This window comes from Electrona antarctica, assembly GCF_951216825.1.
Source record: "Electrona antarctica genome assembly, chromosome: 19".
Lineage (NCBI taxonomy): Eukaryota > Metazoa > Chordata > Actinopteri > Myctophiformes > Myctophidae > Electrona > Electrona antarctica.
Window position 1 is genome coordinate 11,982,919 of NC_136800.1, and position 15,051 is coordinate 11,997,969.

At 42.0% G+C, this 15,051-nt stretch overlaps 1 protein-coding gene across 1 annotated transcript in view; it reads left to right on the forward strand.

Moving 5' to 3' along the window:
- Positions 1-15,051, forward strand: part of trpa1a (transient receptor potential cation channel, subfamily A, member 1a) — a gene marked incomplete at its 5' end in the record, with an annotated part of 31,976 nt that overhangs the window by 8,414 nt on the left and 8,511 nt on the right. The window contains 9 exons of the mRNA XM_079530364.1: positions 1,605-1,705; positions 3,075-3,244; positions 5,506-5,670; positions 5,925-6,039; positions 7,233-7,399; positions 12,140-12,233; positions 12,752-12,811; positions 13,882-13,983; positions 14,290-14,360. Coding sequence (XP_079386490.1) covers positions 1,605-1,705; positions 3,075-3,244; positions 5,506-5,670; positions 5,925-6,039; positions 7,233-7,399; positions 12,140-12,233; positions 12,752-12,811; positions 13,882-13,983; positions 14,290-14,360 — 1,045 coding nt within the window. The remainder of the gene's footprint in view (positions 1-1,604; positions 1,706-3,074; positions 3,245-5,505; positions 5,671-5,924; positions 6,040-7,232; positions 7,400-12,139; positions 12,234-12,751; positions 12,812-13,881; positions 13,984-14,289; positions 14,361-15,051) is intronic.

Genomic DNA, 15,051 nt, shown 5'->3' on the forward strand with positions numbered 1-15,051 from the left:
AATTTCATCCAGTCAGGAAAGAGAACCCATTTTTTACCATATTCATGCAGTTGTATAATGTTCCAGTTGTATAATGCTTACAATGTATAATGTAATGATGTATGTTTGTCTGCTATTTTTTTTCTCAATCACTTCCAGTTTCACGTGTTTATCCTGTATGCGTTTGCTCTCCTAATTGGATGACATTGGTATCCCGACCTGAAAATGTATTCTTTATTTACCAAAACTATTCACTTTGAGCCAGACTGACAGATGTTTACTATCAGAATATCTATCTATCTATAAATGCACCAAGTCTCTGTACGTGTGTGTAATCCACATAACTCGAGAACCGTTCGCCCCACCGACTTCAAAATGACACACGCGTTCCACACCACCGCAGGGGGTGCAGTGCCCGGTGTCGAGTCGGTCGGACCCACAGTTGTCCAGAACCGCCACAAAAGGCCTCTGTCCAGGTTCTGGACAGGGCCCCTGCCCTTGACTTACTTGACTTATTCCTGTAGGCTCCTAGGTGGAGCATAGGGCCGCAATCACACTCCGCCATCGGACTCTGTTTTGAGCAGTTTTCTTCAGCTGGGCCCACGATAATCCGGTCGTCTTTGCCTCACTCTCCACTGATCTTCTCCACGTCTGTTTTGGCCTCCCCACTTTTCTTTTGCCCTGTGGGTTCCAGTCCAGTGCTTGCCTAGTGATGTTGTCAGTAGGTTTTCGGAGGGTGTGTCCAATCCACCCCCACTTTCTCTTCTTCACATCCTGGCTGATGGAGTTTTGGTTGGTTTTCTCCAACAGGCTGGCATTTGATATTGTATCGGGCCACCTGATGTTCAGAATGCGCCTTAGGCATCTGTTGACAAATGTCTGGAGTTTGTTGGTGGTAGTATTTGTCACTCTCCATGTCTCTGATCCATAGAGGAGAACTGACTTGACGTTGGTGTTAAATATTCTGGTCTTATTTCGGAGGGACAGTGCCTTGGAGTTCCAGATGGGTCGTAGCGTGGTGAAAACGTGTCTGGCCTTGTTTATTCTGCTTTTGATGTCATCATCTGATCCACCATCCTTGCCCAGTATGCTCCCGAGATATGTGAAGAGTGTTCATATATGGAGCTAGCCTGTTCTGACCTCACAACACTCCATATTTGGGCATGCCTGACACAGAACTCCACAAGCTGGCCTGTTCTGACATCCCAACACCACAACCATATTTGGGCATGACCACAGAACTCCATAAAAGGGACACAGACATATCTGGGTGCGTGGGGCATGCATTTCCAACTTGCATCATTCCAAGTAGTCCAGTGCCCAACGGGCACCGCTTTAGAGGCCCCATGGGCACCGCATATATATTTTCTACGTCCGAGCATAGACATGGTAACGCACCGCCTGCCTCTGATTGGCCTACCGACACTGCCGGCCTTACCAGAGTTTCCTCCGAGGTGGAAGTTACATGCTGGATAGTCTGCCGCGAGGGTACTCCGTGGTGGGAAATAAATACATAATACAAGTAGGATATAATACAAGAGAATGACAGCTTGGCACACGCAACAGTAACTTTTATTTTTGTAGAAGAGGCAAACTAATATTGTTTATGCCGTTGGCATGTCTAGGGGCCGATCTGCAAACCCAAGACAAGTCTGGTTGTAACTTCCTCCATCTAGTAATGTTGCAGCCCAAGGGACAGAAGAATCTGACTCTGGACATCCTCCAGGTGAGGGCATGGATGGATGGATAGGGCTGTCACGATTAATTTTCTTACAAAGAAATTGCGATTAACGATGTTGGCGTTGAACATTGGACAACATAATATGAATAAATATGTAATTTCAGATTGCCTTTAATGCCTCGTAATCAAACATTGCACAGGGCAGATGACATGACTTAAATATACTAAGACATTACTGAGATATTTAATAATTTTATACAAAAAATATTTAAAAATAGCGGAAATAGTAGTTTTTTCTTTCATTTCGACGATTATAAAAATATTATTGCGATTAGACAATTATGTAATATTTGTGACAGCCCTATGCTATGGATGGACACAAAGGTGGATGAATGGCTGAATGAACAACAAAAAAAGAAGCCTTCTGCTGTGATCCAACAGACATTATACTGACCTGATGAAGATCGAAATGTTGCATAATCTTTAATAAAGTGATTCCTTTACCGGGAAGACAGTGTGCAGGCTCTACCTCTTATTATAGTTTCTTTGGCCAGCACCCACTGTTGTTGTGCGTGCAATTAGGTAGACTTGTACACGAAGAAAAAAGTTAATAGCAGATCTACAAGCTTATAACGTGTCACTTCGTGGTGCGTTTTAGGCTTGTAGGTCAACTATTTCCGCTATTTTTAAATATTTTTTGTATAAAATTATTAAATATCTCAGTAATGTCTTAGTATATTTAAGTTATTTGTCATCTGCCCTGTGCAATGTTTGATTACGAGGCATTAAAGGCAATCTGTACGCTATATTTCTATTTTGACAACCAATATAAAACATGGACAAGTACTGTATATCAACACCAAAGAGCTAATCTGTTTCCATGGTGGTGGGCAGGTGCTTTACCTCTATGTCCTAGTGTATGTTTTATGTCATGTTTGTGGTGTTTTTAGGTTAAAAAAAAGAAAAGTGTAGAAATATAGGTGATTCATGTTTTTTATTTTTTTACATTCAATCATATGGTGGTTATACTACTTCAGTATGCTACTCCATTGGCTAGCATTCTTTTGTCGCAACAGTTCACAAATCTTGCTGCTGTCTTTGCACATTGTTGTATTTCTCCCAATTAGTAGTTTGTCGTTGGTCATAGGTCAAACTAACTTTGGGTGTGTGTAATCTGTGGGAAGTATGTGTCTATGGGCAGTATTATGCGTGTCTTAAGTACCAGGTCTTATTACTTAACTTAAGACCTGGAGGCGTGGTCAATGCTGTTTGGCCACTCAGAATAGCCAAATGGCATTGATCACGCCTCCAGGTCTTAAGTTAAGTAATAAGACCTGGTACTTAAGACACGCATAATACTGCCCTATGTCTCTATGATTCACTGTCTGTTTTGAATGAGGTTTTATTTCTGTAGCTGAGCAACGTTAAAGAGCTCCTACACGCAGAGGACCATGAGGGCTGCACCCCCCTCCACTATGCCTGTAGACTTGGGGTTCTGGACTCTGTCAACAACATGCTGAGTCTCAATGCGTCTCTGGAACAAAAGTCCAAAAAGAAGAAATCTGCCCTGCATTTTGCTGCAGAGTGAGTGTGAGAATGACCGTCTTAGCAGGCTAGAAACAGTACAGAGGTGCCAGTATCCAAATGGTGTATTTATTTATTTATTCAACATATAACAAATGACAAGGACATGAGTTATATAATTATGCCTTCACACTACAACATAAGTATAATTTGCAATCACAAAAGCACATCTTAACCCCCCTCTGCTAATCAGATATTGTCCAGCCCAATCATACTGGAGACAGAACAGAAACTAGGTAAATGTTAAATATTCAATTATCCACTTAACATTACACATAATAGGCCTATTGCACTTGCTCTTAAATATATTGCACGAATATATATAATAATATATTGCACTCCATCATGACGACGCCCAACATTTGTTTGCCTTTCTCAGTAATTATGAGTGGCGACATTAAATTACTACTCAATGTTCTGTAAAAATGCATTCGATAATAAAATCATGACTGGGCCTTTCTCTGCTGCGCAAAATATAGCTGTGCAAATTAATAAAGTGCAAACATGCTGTGCAAACAGGATTCAATAAATTAGTGTTAAATTACACATGCAAACATAGGTATCAGAGGACTGAGTCAGTTCAAACAATGACAATATTATATTACCTAAAAAAAATAATCATATTGACATGCGTCACACTTTGCCTAGTGTGGGTACTGGGTAGTATGTTAGGCCGGAAGGCACTGATTGAAAATAGTAAAAACACTGGAAAATTATTGAAAAATATGGCCAGAGAGTCCTTAGTGCAGAGATGAGGTGGTTGTTTTATTCACCTTTAACACACAAATCCAGGGATCAAAATGAAACAAAAGTATTTACAACCGATACCGCTCATACCGGAAAGATTGGCCTGGGTCTCACACCTCCACAGTCCTACTTTGACTGCTCTATCTGGCAGTGGCAGGTCTCCCTACTTATAGGCTAAACCCCTCCCACTGGACGATACCAAATCTTAATTTAATCCACAATTACACCAGTTAATTTGAATGTCCAGAGACATTACATTTATTACTCATCAAAAATATCCACATAATATAAACATATAATTAGTACTCAATTTCCCATTTCCCACAAATCCAATGTTGGCATGTTCCCCACCACACCCAGTTGGTAGTTGCTCCCTACAATGGAGTCAACAATCAGTCAATCAACAAACAAACAAACACACAATATATATAGTCAAACAAATCTCATTCTCTGCAACATAAACAATAATTCAAACTTTAACCCTGTGTGTTAAATTCTCAGTGGCAGCTAGGCTGAACTGCCACACTCTCCATCATGACAACACCCAACATTTGTTTGCCTTTCTCCACAGGTGGAACTCAGTAATTATGTAGAGTGGCCACCAGCTGGACATTAAATGACTACTCAATGTTCTGTAAAAATGCATTCAATAATAAAATCTTGACTGGCCTTTCTCTGCTGTGCAAATGAATAAAGTGCAAACATGCTGTGCAAACAGGATTCAACAAATTAGTGTTAAATTACAAGTGCAAACATAGGTATCAGAGGACTGAGTCAGTTCAAACAATGACAATAATATTACCAAAAAAAAATCATATGACAATGTGTAACATTTTGTGCTCAGCACCACTATGGTACATGGCCCAACAAAAAAATTGGTAAAACGCAGTCTCAAATACAATATGGCACCATGGGAAAAACAGTGAAATGTTGTAGGTTAGTTGCTCTACAATAGATCACATATCTGGTTACCCCTCAATACAAATTCAAACATATGTCAAAAACCCTCTTAAAACCCATTCTCCTACCCTTTACGGATTGCGGCAGCGTCCCAGCTCCCCCTCACAAAACATCACACCTGCCGAACTCTGTAAATAGAATATTAAATGTCACAAATTAAAATATATCCCCATGTAATAAAAATGAATCAACATTTGTTTGAGGTTTTCTAATACCAAGTACTAGGCTGCACACCTCATGCCTCCAGGTCCCCAACAAACACTCAAATTAGGCTTCTGGACAAACATGAGACTTCTTCTTCTTATGAATTTCCAGCAGACTGGGTGCCTTTTCGGCACATTGCTGCCCTCCACAGTTCGGGAGTATAACTCAGTAGTTTCCCCTTTGAAAAGTAGGAGTGGGAAATTCGGTATAGCCTATAGACTTTTTTATTGGCCTAAAATATTGTCTATATACATGCATTCATGAATCCACTTGCTGACCGGCTGTCAGTATTAAGCCATTTTTATAAAAAAAAATCATATGACAATGTGTAACATTTTGTGCTCCGTCAGGTATGGCAGGATCAACACCTGTGAGAAACTGCTGGACAGCATGACAGACACCCGGCTGCTGAACGAGGGGGATGAAAGGGGGATGACACCTTTGCACCTGGCATCCCATGGTGGCCATGTTCAAGTGGTGGAGCTCCTGCTCCGTAGAGGTGCACTGTTTCACAGGTATGTTTTGGGAAGGAATAGAACACTGAATACAAAGAGGAAGCCTTGGGTTATCTAAAATAACTGCAAACAGGTGCTCCTTGGCGAGTGTTCAACAATAGAACAAAGGAAAACCAATGCACTCTGTTTCAGTGAAGTTTAAAAAGCCTTTATTTTAATGGCATCAGCTAGGCAAAAAAAATGGTTAAAAAACCTTTAACTTATGAGTGATTCATTGGCATTCATCAACAGAGGTGTCATTTGTTGCTTTCCAGTGACTACCAGGGCAGAACCAGTCTACACTATGCAGCATTGGAGGGCTACACCAACACCATGTCCACTCTGATGACCTCTGACCTCGAACTCCTGGACAGAACTGACGAAGAAGGGGTTAACCATGATTTTCATGCTTTTCACAAGGCGGTTAATGTGTCCAGGAATATCCATTTGCAAGCTTTGTTATAAAGTCACTCCCAAATGTCCCATATAGAATCAATACAATCTTGACAATGTTAGCAAGTGACTATACACTAGGGTGTGTAGGATGGGTGACAAATTCCAAATGTACTTTGTTAGCTTTCTCTCTCCATTCTGTCATAAACTATAGTAAAACCAAACCAAAACAGGCCGGCGGTGGTCAGGGGGTAGAGTGGATGGATGGTAACTGCAAGGTTGCCAGTTCGAACCCGGGCTATTGCCATTGAGAATGCATTGGGCGTTTAAGTTAAATAACTCCGAAACTACAAATCATTTCAAAGTAAGAAGTTCCAGCATGTGTCTCCACAGTAAGCTGAATTATAAAATGTGTGAATGGAGTTTCTAGGTGAAAGTGCTTTTTTGACGTGCCAATATCTGCCATTGAGCCCCATTGTGAATTTCTCAAATTTGAAAGCACTATATTTCTAAAACTGTGAAACATTTCAAAGATTTCTTTTCAGGCAAACCGTAAGATGAACCTAAATAGGTTTGAATGGGGTTTCTAGGTGTAAGTATGTAGGACTAGTAGCATGGCAAAGTTTGTGCTATTGCCATTGAGAATGCATTGGGCGTTTAAGTTAAATACGGGGGGGGACATATTTTGACAGCAGAAACTGCCTGTCATAATTTCTCCCCCCTCCCTATTCCAAAGCCCCCCCAGGTACATTATATATTTAAACTATTTTCAACAATGGTACACTTATTTTTTCAGTGGGTAGATCTTGAGCTGGTCATTTTGAAAGTAGATCTCACGTCATAAATGTGTGGGCACCCCTGCTATACAGCTTCTCAAATAAAAATGAAATATGGGAGATGTAGAGTAGGAGAATATGGACATAGATGGGCAATGTCAAAAGTACTATACACCCTATACAAACATCCTGCCTGATGCAGAACTAGAAAAAAGAAAGCATAGTTAAGCTATGGGTCTGACATTAGCATTCAGCACACAGGTAAGGTTACTGATGACAGAGTGGATGTCACAATAGTCCCACTGCACAACATATTGCTGCTGAGTCATGAAAAGTCAATTACTGTCAATGACCGCATGAGAGTTTGTAGATCTGCTAACTAAAACGCATTTGGTGTGGATCGTTTCTTTTCAGAACACCGCTCTGCATCTGTGTGCTAGAAGAGGGCACACTAGAGCCGTACTCTTACTATTGAACCGAGGGGCCCAGTTGACACTCAACAAGATGGACTCCTCTTTTCTCCACGAGGCAGTGCTCAACGGGAAGAAGGAGACATGTGACACCGTTGTGAATAGTGACAGGTCTGCACTGCTTCTATTCAGTTTCAGTGGTTCTCACAGTGGGGTCTGGGATTCCCCAGCGGTCCTTGAGAGGGTTCCAGGGAGTCCCGAGGAAAATGAGTTAAAATAGCATCAAAATGTAACAGTTTAACAACTTTAACCCTATATATGCATCGGCTATAGCCGATCTACAAGCTCAGAACATAGTTTTGTGCCATAGTCGCAGTGATTTTTCCCTTTTGACAAAATATATACTATGTATAACAAAACTACACAGATTAAAACAGGATGTTTTGAAACCCCAAATTCAGGGGGCTTCAAGCATGTCAGTGTAGGACTGCTTATTCACAAATTGGAGTGAGGGATCCTCCAAACACTTTAACCATAGTATTAACCATATACTGTATGGACAAGGTGAAGGTTCCCCAATTTGGTGCGGGTTCAGCGGTTGATCTAACAAAAGTGTCAAGTTTATTAAACATGTAGAAAAATATGTTCAAGTTAAAATACAAAAGGGAGGAGGGATTATTATAGCTGGAAAATCATGATCCTAAAAGTGGGACTGAGCCCAACCAAGGGCAGTGCCAGGTGATATAGGGTGAAGGCTTCAGTGCCTACTGTGTCCTCCGAACATACACCGCAAATAAACCAATAAATCAAAACAATACAAATATGCAAAACCAAAAGCAAATAAAGTAATTAAAGTAATCACAGCAAACAAAATCCAAAATATGCACTATTACTGTCCTCAGTACCACTAAGGTACATGGGTGGCCCAACAAGAAATCTGGTAAAATGCAGTCTCAAATACAATATGGCACCATGGGAAAAACAGTGAAATGTTGTAGGTTAGTTGCCCTACAATAGATCACATATCTGGTTACCCCTCAATACAAATTCATTACATGTCAAAAACCCATTCTCCTACCCTTTATGGATTGCGGCAGTGTCCCAGCTCCCCCTCACAAAACATCACACCTGCCGAACTCTGTAAATAGAATATTAAATGTCACAAATTAAAATATATCCCCATGTAATCAAAATGAATCAACATTTGTTTGAGGTTTTCTAATACCAAGTACTAGGCTTCACACCTCATGCCTCCAGGTCCCCAACAAACACTCAAATTAGGCTTCTGGACAAACATGAAACTTCTTCTTCTTCTTCTTCGTGGGGTTTATGGCGGTTGGCATCCAAATAGTTGCATTACCGCCCCCTTCTGTTACTCTCACTTTTCTCACTCACAGTCTATCCCATAAACCAGTTTCTTTAATAAATCTGATCACCGTGCCTCTCCCTGTGTTATCCTCTGCTGCATCAATTAACTTATTAAAAGTGATCAACTCCCACTCCCCTCAGCTCTTCCACTATACTCTCTCTTTCTCTCTGGTACCGTCTACAGTCCATAATGGCATGCACCACCAACTCCTCCTCCTGGCAGTGTTCACATAGGCCTGTAGGGTGTTTGCCCATCACCTTCAGTGTTTTATTTAACGCACAAAGTGTCCCAACTTTAGCCGTGTTATTACTTCCTCTCTTCTACATCCATTACTGTTCTTTCTACTTCCACCCACTTTACTTTGACTATTGTTATGTCTTCCTTTTCCTTCTCCATCCCATCTTTGCTGCCATTCTTCCATCACCGTCTTCCATATCACTGATTTAGCCTCTGCTTTACTTATACAAATCTCCACCTCTATTTCCTCACTTAGCAGTGCTTCCTTGGCTAACATATCCACAGTTTCATTTCCCTCAATCCCCACATGCGCTGGTACCCACATGAATTGTATTCCCACTCCCTTTTGGGTCAGGTTATGGTGCACATGAAGCACTCGATACATTAGGTCTTCTCTGCACCTTGATCTGGCTTTTTAGTACCGAGCTCGAGTCTGAGCACACCACCACCTTTCCTGGTCTTGCCTCCTCCACCCACTGTAAAGCCATTAGTATTGCATACATTTCTACTGTGTATACCCCCAGTTTATCCGGGGGGTATACAAAGGCTGTACCTGTTCTAGCCGTCTCTGGGTCCACTGATCCATCTGTGTAGATCTGTATATGATCACCTAGCCCGTCTCCGGACCCCCCGGGTTGAGCTCCTTTGGACCTACCACGTAGGGTCCGGTCTCACCGGATTCAAGCGACATGGGATGCAATCTGATTTCCCCTGACTTAGCCCTGTGCTGCGGTGTGGGTGTCACGCTGACATATTCCAAACGAAGCATATGAACGCTATAGGAGACAACGAACCATCTGACCCCCCCCGCGAACGGCTCAGAAGCCGTTAAGTATTTTTAATGTTTGTACGACCGCTTTGGCAGCTCTGAAATTCTCTCTTCGGTCCCTCCTTGTTGACATCTCGGTTGGCTAGCTGCGCCTACGGTTGGCTAGCTGCGCCTACGAGGCGCGTAGGGAGGCGCTGCTAGCCAACCGAGATGCTGGAGGCGGTACAATGGGATGTCAACAAGAGAGAATTTCAGAGCTGCCAAAACGGTCGTACAAACATTAAAAATACTTAACGGCTTCTGTGCCGTTCGGGGGGGGGGGGTGAGAGGGTTCGTTGTATCCTATAGCGTCCATATGCTTCTTTTGGAATATGTCAGCGTGACACCCACACCGCAGCACTGGGGTAAGTCAGGGGAAATCAGATTGCATCCCATGTCGCTTGAATCCGGTGAGAAGGAACCCTACATAAAGTCATCAAAATGTCAGAAACTTTAACGTAGGGTTCCGAAAGGAGCTAATGATCACCATACTCTCTCTCCACATAATTGTCAAACACACCAACCAAATCTACTACACCCCTTTCCCTCCTTTTAGCCTCTAATACATAAAAATCCACTTTTGGTGTCGCATACACCCATGGTGCTACTTCAGGGATCACCACTGTTGGACTGTACTTGTCCACATTCACACCCATTGCCTGAGCCAGCTCATTCGCCACCCACCCAAAGCTACTATTCTGGGTCCTTCCATATTCCCAGCATATCTGCAGAACTCCCTTCACTGGGTGAATAAACTTCTTCTTCTTCTTCTTCTTCTGCTTATGAATTTCCAGCAGACTGGGTGCCTTTTCGGCACATTGCTGCCCTCCACAGTTCGGGAGTATAACTCAGTAGTTTCCCCATTGAAAAGTAAATTAAAACACAGTGATCCCATCTAGTCCGGCAGCCGAGGTGGACGGGTGGGACATTTGGTATAGCCTATAGACTTTTGTATTGGCCTAAAATATTGTCTATATACATACATTCATGAATCCACTTGCTGACCGGCTGTCAGTATTAAGCAATTTTGATAGGGGTTTTATAAGGGTTTCTTGTGACCCTACCATTAACATCCTAATGTCAAACTTTCCTTTTGCATGATTCTGAATCCGTTCCAATCATTAGTTTTGCACAAAATACACTCCTTGGGCGAAACACGGCCATAGCCACTTGCCCAAATGTGCCCAAAATGACATCTTCACATTTGTGCTGACATCATCACATTTGTCATGACGGCTATGGCCGACGGCTATTAGTGCAAAACTAATGCTTGGAATGGATTCAGAATCATGAAAACCCCCTAGTTTGACATGTCACATGCTACTTAAAGCATAAGGAAAGTTTGACAATTTTGCCTGCCATAGGATGTTAATGGTAGGGTCACAAGAAACCCCTATAAAAAATGCTCAATACTGACAGCCGGTCAGCAAGTGGATTCATGAATGTACAGTATTTATATAGACAATATTTTAGGCCAATAAAAAAAGATAATATACCAAATTTCCCACTTTAAACAAAAGAAGCCTGTCGCCTCCCGGACTAATCCCCTATGGTCCATTCAGTCCGTTCAGACACTCAGACTTTGAGTCTGAGTCGCCGAGAATTCTTCCCTCAGCGCCCTATATCCAAATCTTCCCCCGTGACGTCCTCTACATTTAAAAATCAACATGAGGCCTCTACCCTATGCACTACCCTTAAAGGAGCAGTGCTACAATCTTCTTGTTCCATATGAAAGGTAAAAACAGGCCCCATACCATGTTATGAACATAGTGTGTTCATGACATTGTGACGACAGCAGAGTATGAAAAGTGTGTTGTACCCTTTCTTTGCTTGAACCAGCCTGCCCGCCAAAACATGTAGGCCACCCTCTAGACTAGACCTGGGCATTACAGTATATGGCCCAGGGGTGAACAGTTACTTGGAAATTAGAAAATAAAACGTACTTTCTAATTTTACCATATGCGTGGACTAAAACTTCATTGCTGCAACCCCTTAAAAATGTCCGCTCATGCCAAAAAAAGAAAGGTGGATGCCGAAGGTGCCGGAGGTTTCAACAAAATATGGACTACTAAGTATTTATTAAGTCAGAGGTATTATAATAATAATAATATACTGTATACTCTTACCAGCTTGTCAAAACAATGCCATTTACTGCTTTTTTTATATAGAAATAGAATTAATATTATGCAGAATTGAGTTAAACCTTTTGGCCTGGCCCTCCATAATATTTTCTGTTTCTCATTTTGCCACCCTTGCTCTAGACGTCATTCAAGTGGATTGTCAGCCACAGAAGACCACATCTTAAACTTTGCATTGGTTCAGTGTTTGCTCAAAGACACTTTGGCACAGAGCAACAGAGGATTTGTCATGTTCAGATTAAAATGCTTTGTATTTTCCCTTAATATTTCAACAACCGGCAAGTTGACATGTTTTAGACATAAATCTATCTTACCGTTTATTTTTGAATTGTTTTTGTATGCCTGTGTATGTGATACAGATGCATGGAAGCTATGTGTGCATTCAATGTGACATCATCCATCCGGAGCCATGTTAGTATAGACATGATTGCGACTCTACCCGAGGCATTCAAGGTCAGTTTTATAGAGCAGATGTTTTGCATGATACTGATTGAACATATAACTGTGTCTATTGTAATTCATCCTTCTCTGTGAACATACTGTACCTGGCCAATAAGCGGATTAGCTCAGTGTCATCCAAACATCTATACCGCTGTCCGTTGCCACCCGTTTTGGGTCGCAGATGCTTTTGTTTCAATTTGTTTCAGAAATCTCCAAAACATTATGGGAATAGCAGCTCTACAAGCTCACAGCACATTATAAGACACTGTGAGTTTGTAGACTGGCTATTTATTTATTTGCTGAATATTAACCAATTATGACATGCTCAGAAAAGGGATACTACTGGGATGTCCTGGCTAAAGGGATGTGTTCATGTGGTTAAATTGGTAGAGCATCTCTTTCCAACCCCTTTTTTACATGCCAACCCAACCCTCTGGCATTCTAATAGTATCTTGTAGCAGTGCTCATTTTGTGTATCAGAAGCCTGTCTAGAATGAAATTGATTCTCATAGTACTGTGGCTGTCTGTAGACGCTGTTGGACACTTGCATAACAGAATCAACGGAGGACATCACCAGCTCCAACTATTGTGTAAGTACCCATTGTACCCGTCTGTCTGTCTGTGTCCCTTTTATGCCCATATATGGAGATTTCTGTATCTGTCTGTCTGTGTACCTTTCATGACCATAATGTGGATTTCCGTGTCAGGCATGGCCTATTGAGTCCAGGCCAGTCTATGTCTACGACATCATATTGATGACATCGGGTAGATTTGCGGTTTTGGTTCTGGTCAACCGCCTCTCTGAACGATTTGACACAGAGCACGGCAAGCCTTCAATTCCTCATCAACGGGCACGACCAAATTGAAGTTGGTCGGTCCCATACTGTATATGCTCATGACCATATACGGGCATATTGGTCAGAACGGTGCTACTGGGGTGCCCGCTGGCCAAGTGGTCCAGGCGCATCTAGGCCTTGGCCTGACAGAGTGTCGCGTGTTCGAGTCCCGTTCATGATGACCTTTGCTGCATGTCTCTCCCTTTCTCTCTCTCCCTCTTTTCTGCATGTCCATCTTCACTTGATACTATCAATAAAGGCAGAAAAGCCCAAAAAAAAAAGAAAAGAAAAAAGAAAGAACAGTGCTACTGTACAACCGAGCCGTACAGAGATTTTGTGCATGTATTTTAACTAAGATAACGTTTTACCCGTTTTATCCATCAGAGTATCCATACCCATATGTCTGTCTGTGTCCCTTTTGTACAAAAAAGGCTATGTGGCCAACCCTGCGGATTGGAGCAAGGGTGTGCCTGTGGCCCTCTGGAGCAATGGTGTGCCTGTGGCCCTCTGGGGCCCCCTAACGGGGCCCCTGGGGGCAATACATGGCCCCTGGTGTGACTATTGTCATGGCAGACCCCTGAACAGTGTTTGTGATTCTTGTGTTTTGGTGCGGATTGGAGCAACGCTGTGCCTGTGGCCCCTGGTGGGGCCCTTGGGGGGCTCCTGGTGTGGCTATACTCTAAAGGCCCACGCACGCACGCACGCACGCACGCACGCACGCACGCACGCACGCACGCACGCACGCACACACACACACACACACACACGCACGCACACACGTAAAAGGAAATGTTGGGTAAGTGCTGTTGTTCTTTTGTTTACAGATCAGTTATGATTTCAGATGGCTTCAGGCACCTGTCAAAATGATGAAGAAGAAACAAATAGACAGTGACACCCTTAAGATCAAGCCTCTTGCTGCTTTGAATGTAAGTATGAATCATAAAGCCGGAACCGGCGATTCCCGACCTGTGGGCCGAGCTGTTAGGATATTGCAAGTGGGTCCCCAGATAATTGACACATTATTACGATTTTAATGATAATATAACATTAATTAATATCACACACGCACGCACGCACGCACGCACACAAAATGGGGGAGATGAATGTAGCACACGCACGGCTGCAACCATAAGATTTACCGTTTGGGGGCAGGAGGGATAGATAAACCATGATGTTAGTGTAGATGCATACTGTACATGATGTTTATTTAGTGTGATATTGTTGTTGTTTAGAATTTGGTGAAGTTCAACCGTGTTGAGTTGTTGACCCATCCTGTGTGCAGGAAATATCTGGAGATGAAGTGGTAAGTATTAGATGCCTATTTGCAGCTACACTTTCTGTTTAAATGTAGGCCTATACACCTGTAAATGTCTAATGTATTCATGACCCATAGAGCCAAACCAAGACTCATTTGAAGCTGCTTAACCAATTATTCATTATCTATTTGTATCGCGATGGAATTATGTCCTCAGACTTATCCTGATAATTGTACTGTACTATGCACTTTGGTGAATTGTATCACGAATTTATCAAATGAATCTAATCAAATCAAATCAAACCCATAAAATAGATACAAGCCACAGAGAAATGTTGTTAGAAAGTTCAGGCTTGCATGGCAAGCGTATTTGTAAACTAATACAGTAACTTAATAGCACTATATTACAAAACATAAATGTGCTTCTTCTGATAATTTTACAGTTCAAGGTTATTATTATTATTTTAATGTGGTCACAACAAACCCAGCTTTAAAAGGTTGTAGTGGGTGAAACAGTATGGAAAAATGCAAAGCTCCTATTTCTTTACAGCTTGCTTTAATAAAGCCTTCTACAGTAAACTGCCATTTTATCAATAGGTGGAAACAATATTGAGTACCACAGACGAATAACAGTCTAAGTCCCTACTATTGATCCATAATATATAAATGATAGATAAGGGTTCAGGACAACGAGGCCTTTTCGTGGAGGGGTCAGTCTGAAATTTGGACTTAGACTGTT